This window comes from Vanacampus margaritifer, chromosome 1 (assembly GCF_051991255.1).
Source record: "Vanacampus margaritifer isolate UIUO_Vmar chromosome 1, RoL_Vmar_1.0, whole genome shotgun sequence".
Taxonomy (NCBI): domain Eukaryota; kingdom Metazoa; phylum Chordata; class Actinopteri; order Syngnathiformes; family Syngnathidae; genus Vanacampus; species Vanacampus margaritifer.
Window position 1 is genome coordinate 51783487 of NC_135432.1, and position 9870 is coordinate 51793356.

Consider the following 9870-nt stretch of genomic DNA (forward strand, 5'->3'; position numbering starts at 1 on the left):
ATAGGCTTTTGTGTTTATTTTTCTCAACCTACACGGATGACAACACAGAACAATGTCAATATAAAGTCCACTGTGGATGAGCTCTTGATTGATTGTGGGTTTATGATTAGTGGCTGCCTGGAGGCACGTGAAGGAGATACATTTACAATGACACAACTGATTTGGAGCAGCAAAATATTCCCCAACCATTGCCTTTTTTAAGAGAATAGTTTGATGCTGTCGACACCGAGAATAATTCCTGGCCATCTTAAAAAGCTAGCAAGCTTTTGGTTTGGAAAACAACATTTTCTCAAACTTTTCCCCCTCAATTTATCTAAAAAATGTATTTTCTTAAGTGTCCAGTAGAGGTCACAATTGAAACATCTTTAACTACAACAAAGAAAATCACATTTATTGAACAAAAATAACTTTTACAGCTAATATTAAATAAATACACCAACATTCGATTTTTTCCCTATTAGTTTAGATGTGTTAAAGAACACATTTTTTTTATTTAATTATTACTTGATGACGCCTGTTCTCTCAATGCAATGAATTACATTTTCATTTACACGTTTGAATGTTCACTCATTGTATGTAACTTGATTCCTTAAAAATAATCCCTAAAATTAAAATAATGATTCCTAAAATAACCAATAGGAATTTTCCTGATGATGATGAAAAAATAGTGGATTGTGAGTATGTTTTTGCCCAAATTCACATTGGATTAATTAATTATTTTTATGGCTTCAATGACTCTTAATTATTTGTAACATTAAATGCTAATGCTGCAATCAACTTAAATCCTCCTGACATTTTTTTTAACAGTCTTTTTCTATAAAGAAGAATTAAGGGAAGCTAGGTTTTCTCTCTGAGTTTGCTCAATTTTGCACATCCAGCAGTGGTACCTGCACTTCCTCCTCCTCATCCTGGATTGGGCCTCAGATTGCCCACGCCCCGTGGACAAAATCATATAAAAAGGCTACAATCAGTTTGAGTTGCAGAGCGAAGGGTAAGCAGTAAAGCAACAGGCAACATGAGCTCGTTCATCATTTGGGGACTGGCCTGTTTTATGAGCATCCTGATCCCGGGAAGTCTGGAATCGCAGTTTGGGCCACACCACCGGCAGACTCGTTTAGGCGGTCTTTCCCTCCCAAAGGTATCACCACAAGTGTCCCCAAGGGTCCAGGCCAGCTTTGAAGACATAAGATCTACCGAACTAGCTTCTGATGAAGTAAGAAGCGCCGAAATTTCCCAAGAGGTTCGGAAGGCAAACCGCAGCATTCTGAGTTTGCCACAGCAGGATGCACGCGCTGGTACCAACAACTACTTAGCACAGGGACGACGGAACCTCATCTCAGCAAGTACGTTTATTTATTTATTTAACATGTCTTTCATATTTGCTGCTTATTGCATGTTGCATCAGTAATTTTTTTTAGGCTACACTACTGTACATTAGCTTACACGTTGTTGCTGCTTCTGACTAAAAATGTGTGGTCAGTTTAGCCTATGCAAGCAATATTTGCCTCCATTAAAAAAAAAAAAAAATCGAGTTAGAATTTTTAATTTAATCATTCAACTATCTAATCAAACATGAGATTAATCTTGTATAGACCATTCACCACACATATACTGTCAAAATGAGAATACTGTACAGCAGTGGCAGCACCAAAAATGTACTACCGTAGTTATTTGGTAGCCTAAGGATACGTTGTATATTGTGAATGCATGAGTAACAAATAACCATGATTTAAATGGCTATTCTGTGCCTCATTTTTGTGATGTACTGTATAAAATATATACAGTGTTTTATGCTCACAAAAGAGTTAATAGAGCTGTTCTTTTCTTGTCTTCATTGCTTGAGCCAAACCAAAACTGCTGCTTACTCTAACACTCCTTCCTCTCCCCTTTCCTTCTTTGAAAAGCTGGTGGCACTAATTCCAGGTTTTATCACTATCAACGCCCGCTTTCACAGCTGCAACACAAATCAGCAAAGCATGCTTCTCAGCTGTACGCTCAACATCCCAATTCTCCTGTATCCGCTCGAACTGCCACAGGTACTGAAACATAGCAGTAAAAAGGCATATTTGCAGTTGCTGTTAAACTGTCCTAATGTGCAATGACTTCAGAAGCTTTCTTTGATTAACAATGGGTGTAACTGTAAAATAAATGTTTTTGGTGTGAAAGCATCTCTCTAAGGCATTTTTGATATCTTGACGAGGTAGCATTTGAGAAAAACAAAAGATGGCAGTACCAACCACGTACGATAATCCAGTGGTTCTTAACCTTGTTAAAGATAATGAACCCCACCATTTTCCTATGCACATTCACCGAACCCTTCTTTATTGAAAAATAACTTCTTCTTTTTTTCAAAATTCAAGACATAGGGTTTACTGGTGAACAAAATGAACAGGGAGAGTAGCCTTTTCATCCGATCTGGCTCTCTTCACCTTGAATTCGGAAAGCGTTGTATTTCTGTATTCCCCATCTCCATGCAGCTTTTAAGGAACTGTTACTTTAGTTTTGCTAGATAGCTAGTTGTGATGGACTAGAATTGCAATACTTATGATACTGACTTCCATTACTCAACTCTATTTATAGAGCACTTTAAAACAACCACCATTATTGATTAGAGCCCAGGGGCAGCAGATATTATGAAAACAGCAGAGGCCTCAGAATTGAACTTTGTGGAACACCATATGTTCCGTTACACATGTAAATTCATATTAGACATATTCAACTTTCTTTTTTTGCTCGACATAGTTAATATGCAGGGATTACAAAAATAACAAAATCACACGACGCACCATCACAATAGACAAAGGTCGATTACTGAGTGCATCAAATTCCCAGTAGCACAGCTAAGCCAAGCAATGTAGCATGATCACCTGCAGCCAATGATGGCCAAGTGGGGCATATCAGCACGAATCATTTGAGTCTGGTACATGTCTTGACCTCTGCCAAACCCTTGGGACTGACTATTCGAACCCTGGTTAAGAACCACTGCATTCATCTCTCTCAGGGTCTCTGGAAAATGTCTTTTAAAATTGGGAGTTTTAAATTATTAGATGCGAGTGAAATTACATTTTAGTATTTGTATAGCTGCTGTATTTTTCCTTGTTATTATTTGTTGCTAGGCAGAATTATGAGGGCTTATTCATAACTGCCCCATGGGCCAAATTTGACCAGTTATATGTATGCCAGTATGTGTAATTTCACTTATCCCTGATACTTTTTTAATATGTCCATTTCCTCCCTATTTTTTTTCCAGTAACATCATCATCAAACTGCAAGAATCGACCAATAGATTTGGTTTTCATCGTGGACAGCTCTCGCAGCGTACGTCCTGCTGAGTTTGAAAAGGCCAAAGAATTCCTGATCGACATGGTGGACACCTTGCAGATCGGCTCAGATGCCACCCGGGTGGGCCTTGTCAATTATGCCAGCACAGTGAAGATAGAGTTTTATTTGAATACCTATTTTGACAAGCAAGCCTTAAAACAGGCATTGGCCCGTGTTGAGCCCCTCGCTTCCGGCACCATGACAGGTGTAGCCATTAAGGCCGCCATGGACAAGGCTTTTATTGCAGAGGCAGGGGCCCGATCCAGCTCAATGAACATTGCCAAAGTAGCCATCATAGTGACTGATGGGAGACCCCAGGACCAGGTGGAAGAGGTATCGGCAGCAGCTCGGGCTTCCGGCATTGAAATCTATGCGGTGGGAGTAGACAGAGCAGATCTGATGTCCCTCCGCCTCATGGCCAGCCAGCCTCTAGAAGACCACGTTTTTTACGTGGAGACGTATGGTGTCATAGAGAAGCTCACTGGCAAATTTAGGGAAACCTTATGTGGTAAGGATGATCTGGAGAGTGTGGATATTCCATTAGGTGGTTTGGGAATAGCGCAAACTGGCAGGGAAGACGGTTATGGGATAAAAAATGAAAATGACGATAGGAGAAAACACGGTATGTCAAATTTATCCCTCTCAATAAAAACTGTGATTATTAATGGGCAGCGCCATATTGTACAGTCCTCCATTTAAAGGTCAACAGTCTTCTGACACACATGGTATTGTACTTAAATGCAGAGAGCATTAATTATGTACAATGGCCCAAGAACTACTAACCATCCTCAAGAAGAAGACTCAGCTTCAATCACTGGTTGATCTGGCAATTTGAAGCACTTTAAAGCGGTCCAAACCTAATATGATGCTGCCTATTAGTTTTCACAGTGTGTGCCGCTCTTTGCGCACTGAGCTGCAGTTTTTGCCGCGTGCCATATGCCCTGCTCGTGTACCTTAATGTGCTAAGCTGTGCAGGAATTAAACTTGGGCTGCTGCATTTTTAATCAGCCTTAAATGGCTAATCCTGCGAGGCCAAATCTGTGTTTACACAAGGTTTTACTTGAAAATTAATCTTTTATAAAATACCACAAGTCATTTTCCCTCCATATTCCTTCCATTTACTATGAAATGGAAAGTCAATTTAAACATTTCTCGACAATAATATGTCATATGTGACCTCACTCATCTAAACATGACATTCTGATTAATATTCATTTTGTGGAATAGGAGTTATGCAGCAAAATCCAGCCATTTTTATCCATCTCAGGGGGAAGCCATTTTGCCGGTTGCTGTTGACTGAAGATGACGTCAAAGTTACTCAGGGCTCAGGCAACGACCAATCACAGCTCACCTGTTTCATGAATCTGAGCTCAGGAAAAGACCAATCACAGATCACCTTTATATGAAGCTGAGCTGTGATTGGTTGTTACCTGAGACCTGAGCAACTGTGATGTCATTTTTACTCTACAGCCAGTGGCAAAATGACCGCCTTCTGATATTGATAAAAACTGCTGGATATTGCTGCTTAACTCATATTCCACTAACGGAATATTAACCAGAATACTGTATTTAGACTAGTAGGGCTGCGTAGAACATATTATTGTCAAGCAATTTTTGGGGGTTTGACATTTAGTAGATATTTAGAAATATATGACATTACCATTAGGCTTAGATTCAAGTGTTTTGAATATGATGGTTATTTGCTGTGTTTTCTGAGAGTTAAGGCTCATGGATATCCAAAATGGTGATCCATGTTGCCATAGATTCAGATGCTCCAAACATCCTATAATCTAATGAACATCAAGTTCTACAACAAGTGGACAGAGTTGTTCATTAATGATATAAAACGTTTAAGGTATGCATCTACATTCTCCTAAACTTATCTTAATGGAGCGGAATGTAATGAATGCTTTGACTACCCCAGCTGCTTATAAACTTATGTGAGTGCTACTACAAATTGTGAAATGGGGAAAAAGGTTTCAAGATGGCAATTTAATTGTCTTAAAATTGGCCAATGTACTCATAAAAAAAGAGATCAAATGTCAGAAATCTCACCAATTCTGATGCTCAAGTGTAGCAGCACTCAAGCTTGGTTGCTCAGGCAAGTCGTTCAGCTTCCTTTGTGGTAGCCGTATTCGCTTGCAGGGTTTACATGGTTTTGCATGACATTTGGGATGGGGGATACATCAAATGCTTGTGTAAAATTTGACACTAACTATCCGTCGCATGTTTTTTTTTTTTAATTCACAATTAACACAGTGATGAAATGACAAAACTCTAATACAACATCGCCATTTTTGCACGACTAATCAATCATTAATCATGAGTGACTAATTTAGAACAAATACTAATTACGTGAATATGTAATCAACTAGATTTAAGCCAATCAGACATTTTCTTTCAGGAGTGGATGCATGCGCTGGCGGACATAATTGCCAGCAAGTCTGTGTCAACGACGGTAACTCTTACAACTGTCAATGTTGGGCTGGCTATGTCTTGAACGCAGACAAGAGGACATGTTCACGTAAGACTCTTCATATTTGGATGTCTTTGCTAAACCGTGCCTTTCTCTTGATTCAAATGATGACTGAGTAATTACAACGTGAGACCATCTCTTTTCAGGTGTAGACGCGTGTTCCCGGGGACATGACTGTCAACATATGTGTGTTAACAGTGGTGACTCTTATGTCTGCAAATGTGGAATAGGATATGTCCTGAATGCGGACCGGAAAACATGCTCACGTAAGTACATCCGTTTTCTTTCGATAGATTTGATATGTGCCCAAATATTTTCTGCCTATCAGTGCCAGTTTCTGGTATGTGCAATATGTGTGGCTGTGCAGGCCTAATTGCCACATTAATTGATTTTCTATTGACATCATGAAATGCAAATAAATCATTGACGTTGGGGCAATCTGCCTAATGTCTCTTTCCAGGTTTGGATCCTTGTGCTGCTGGACATGAATGCCAGCACATTTGTATTGGCAATGGAGACTCTTACATCTGCAAATGTCACCCAGGATATACATTGAATTCAGACAAAAAAACTTGCTCACGTAAGAACGTTTTGTTTTAGTTACGGAGCTATGTCCGAGGTTGGTGCAGTCTAAAACGCTTTAATGTGCGTGTAAAAAAGCTTCAAGTCACTAAATGTCAGAAAACTGCTATGAATCTACTTATGTCCACTTCACCCTCTGAAAATATTAAATCAATTGCCACAGGATTTAGGATTTTATGTGCATCAAGCTGCTTCCATAGACTTTCACTATAGAAAAGGAAAATCAAAAGCATTTTTAATGTTGCTTTATGTAAGAAAAAAATGACCTATTGCCACCAAAATTCATGTTCACATCTCTAATTACACCCACATCAATCTCTGAAAATATCAAAATGATCTTCTTGATATCTTGGATTTTATGAACATTAAGCATTTTCTTCATTAAGCGACATCAACCTAGAGTGCACCCCTATGGAGAGGAAGACGATTAATGTCCATAAAATCTCAAGATATTGGTGCGATCATTTGGATATGACATACATTTTGGTGGCGATTGGTTGTAGTTTTCCAACATAAAGCTCTGTTAAGCTTTTTCTCAATAGTGAACATCTATGGGAAGGAAAAAGCATTTTAGACTGTCCCCTCAGGTTTTTTTTTACATTTATTATTATTTTTTTATATATAAATAAAATGACAAACTGTTATTCTGTTGGAGTTCAGTGTCAGTTAGTGACACTTTTAGCTTGCAATGTATCTGTTCTGATACATAAACTATTTTTCATTTGTATCAAATTTGAAAATGTGATATGGGCTAAAGCACAAATGAAATGCTGTACACAGTGCTTATTTGTATCCCTCCATCTTCCTAAAACTGTCACCGAGGTGCGCATTTATGTTGCAGGTATCGTAGCAGACGCATGTGCCAGAGGTAACGACTGCCAGCACATCTGTGTCAACAATGGAAATTCCTACTACTGCAGATGTCACGCAGGATACATACTTAATGTGGATCAGAAAACATGCTCACGTATGAAAACTCAACACTGTCACACATATGGCTTCCTCACCTGAGCATTTGAGTTTCTTAGAAGTCAGCTCATCTCTTTCCAGGTCCTGATGCATGCGCTCTTGGACACAACTGCCAGCACACGTGTGTCAACAGCGGAGATTCGTACATTTGCAAGTGTCATGCGGGATATATTTTGAATGCCGATAAGAGAACGTGCTCACGTAAGAAAACTGAACACTGTCACACATAATGGCTTCCTCAACTCAGCACTCGAGTTCCTTAAACGTCAGCGCATCTCTTTCCACTTTCCAGGTCCGGATGCGTGCGCTCTTGGACACAACTGCCAGCATATTTGTGTCAACAGCGGAGATTCGTACGTTTGCAAGTGTCATACGGGATATATTTTGAATGCAGATAAGAGAACGTGCTCACGTAAGAAACTGTGAACACTGTCACTCATATGGCTTCCTCAACTCAGAATGTGAGTTCCTTAGAAGTTGACGCATCTCTTTCCACTTTCCAGGTCCGGACGCTTGTGCTCTTGGACACAACTGCCAGCATACTTGTGTCAACAGCGGAGATTCGTACATTTGCAAGTGCCATACGGGATATATTTTGAATACAGATCGGAAAACATGCTCACGTGAGAATGTTTTCTTTTTCAACATGCAGTACATACAAAACATTCAGTAGTATTTTGTTGCCGGGTCGAGACTTTCAAACATAATCAACAACCACATCATTTGTTAAAACAGATTGTACAGAATCTGAAAAAAAAAGTGCCTTTACAAAACAGTAAAGCTACTGGTAATTGTTTATTACTGATTGTATTTTGCAGTGGTACAGAACTGCACTGCATCATATTGAAAGTTTCTAACATTATGTTTCTATTCTTAAGATCCACATCAGTGGCAAAATATTGGACAATTTGACAGTGTTTGTCTTTTTGCATTCTGCAGTCATGAAGAAGTGAGAAGTTGCCTGAAGCCATGACTACAATGTCCAACGCCAAGCATACACCACTAATGGTCATTTATGGATGTTTGATCCCTTCTCCATAAATGGATGGACACTAGGGAGCTTGGTTCTGTTTAGCATTGGATTAACTTTCTTGTTTTGCTGACAATGTCTGACGTATGTGATGAACTGCATCTTTAAATTCTCTTAAATCATTATTATTAACAAACACACATTTTCAAACACTCAGTATCTTAATCTAATGGACAAAGACATGATTGTGTCTTGCCGATTTAATCAATATGATTTTTAACATCTTAGAACAATTTCGGATAACTCTTGATTTGTCAGCCCCATTTTGTTTGCTCAGGCTTAAGTGGGCCGTGTCATTTGTGTCCCTATCATGCAGCTGCATGAGGTATTACAAGAAAACACAACTTTGACTGCTCATATTTTTCTAATTCTTTCAGAGGAAATGAGAAGTGAAATAACTCAAGATGCCTGCAAGTGTGAAGCTCAGATTCTGTTCCAGAAAAAAGTGCAGTCAACCCTTCAAGACTTGAGCAGAAGACATATCCTTTTTACTTCTAATAAATAAATGTGATCGAGACATCATATTTATGTTTTAAGAATATTCTGCACTAATCAAACAGAAGCCCAGTTGCTTTTGGTTGTACTTTCTTAACGGCTAATCCACTCGATGACCTTTCAGACCGAGTGAACCAGATTGAGGACCAGCAGCAGTATTAGGAGCAGTGACGATGTCACAAGACCAGCGCTTTTTTTTTTTAAAATATAGTTTATCATTTTGTAACTTTTCCATGGAACTATTTTAAGTAATAGAAAAAAATTATATCAGACACTAATAGCACTTTGGTTTTATATTAAAACCCCTATGTTGCATTCAAAACACATGCATGCATGTTGTTATTCATTCATTGTATTCATTGTTCTTTGAGCATGTATATTCTCCGAGGTCCGCATCAATGAACATAAAACTGTCACAGTTTTTGCAACAAGATGATTTTTCTAACCCATTGGATTACAGCAATAGCAGGCAGTGAAAATGTCATAATAAAGTCGGATGCAGTGGGCCTGCCTGTGGCTCGCTTACAGAATACTGTATGGTGCACTTCTTGTAACAGTTCTCAACTTTAGAATGGATTTCAGGAAAGTTTTCTTTGGTTTTATTTATGACTGATGTTGTAGTGAATATACAATTTTAAAGAGAATGGCTGAAAATGTATGTACCATCAGTCCTGTTCAATTGTTCATGTAACCTTTTCAAAGTGTGCTCACTGTAAGTACTGTATTTTCTGCCTTTGTTGGTTTAGTTGTGAATATTATAGGATTCTGTACTGTCTCTTTTATGTGGACATGTTATTGGTGCTTGCTGAATAAATATTCTGAAACCATTGATCTCATTCCTGTGAGTACTCGTGAGTAAAAAAAGATCTCAGAGCAATTTAGTCAGCAGAGTTACTATAATTATTAGCACTGTTCAAGCATGTTGCATCATCTGAACAATCTGAAGTTCTGAATTATCAGGAGGTCCCCTCCCCCCTTTTAAAATTATTATCACTGT

The 9870-nt window shown here is 38.7% G+C and overlaps 1 protein-coding gene across 4 annotated transcripts; it reads left to right on the forward strand.

The window, feature by feature from the left end:
- Nucleotides 1-902: 902 nt before the first annotated feature.
- LOC144061599 (uncharacterized) lies at nt 903-9702 on the forward strand. Of its 4 annotated transcripts, none has more exons than XM_077582213.1 (12): nt 905-1343; nt 1905-2036; nt 3251-3943; nt 5726-5845; nt 5944-6063; nt 6258-6377; nt 7221-7346; nt 7430-7549; nt 7641-7760; nt 7852-7971; nt 8756-8855; nt 8981-9702. In XM_077582213.1, the coding sequence occupies exons 1-12, from the start codon at nt 1016-1018 to the stop codon at nt 9033-9035; spliced, it is 2154 nt and encodes a 717-aa protein (XP_077438339.1). In that variant the 5' UTR covers nt 905-1015; the 3' UTR covers nt 9036-9702. The 4 variants fall into 4 exon arrangements, with proteins under 4 accessions (XP_077438510.1, XP_077438339.1, XP_077438425.1 ...); XM_077582299.1 differs by having other exon boundaries at nt 910-1343; nt 3251-3829; XM_077582384.1 differs by lacking the exon at nt 1905-2036 and having other exon boundaries at nt 903-1343.
- Nucleotides 9703-9870: the final 168 nt, after the last annotated feature.

What these genes read in the sequence shown, in the direction of transcription:
- LOC144061599 (XM_077582213.1), top strand. Translation starts at nt 1,016, where the DNA reads ATGAGCTCGTTCATCATTTGGGGACTGGCCTGTTTTATGAGCATCCTG. An exon ending in AGACAAAAAAACTTGCTCAC is followed by an intron (nt 6,378 to 7,220) that starts GTAAGAACGTTT and finishes TTTATGTTGCAG; the next exon opens with GTATCGTAGCAGACGCATGT. An exon ending in CGATAAGAGAACGTGCTCAC is followed by an intron (nt 7,550 to 7,640) that starts GTAAGAAAACTG and finishes TCCACTTTCCAG; the next exon opens with GTCCGGATGCGTGCGCTCTT.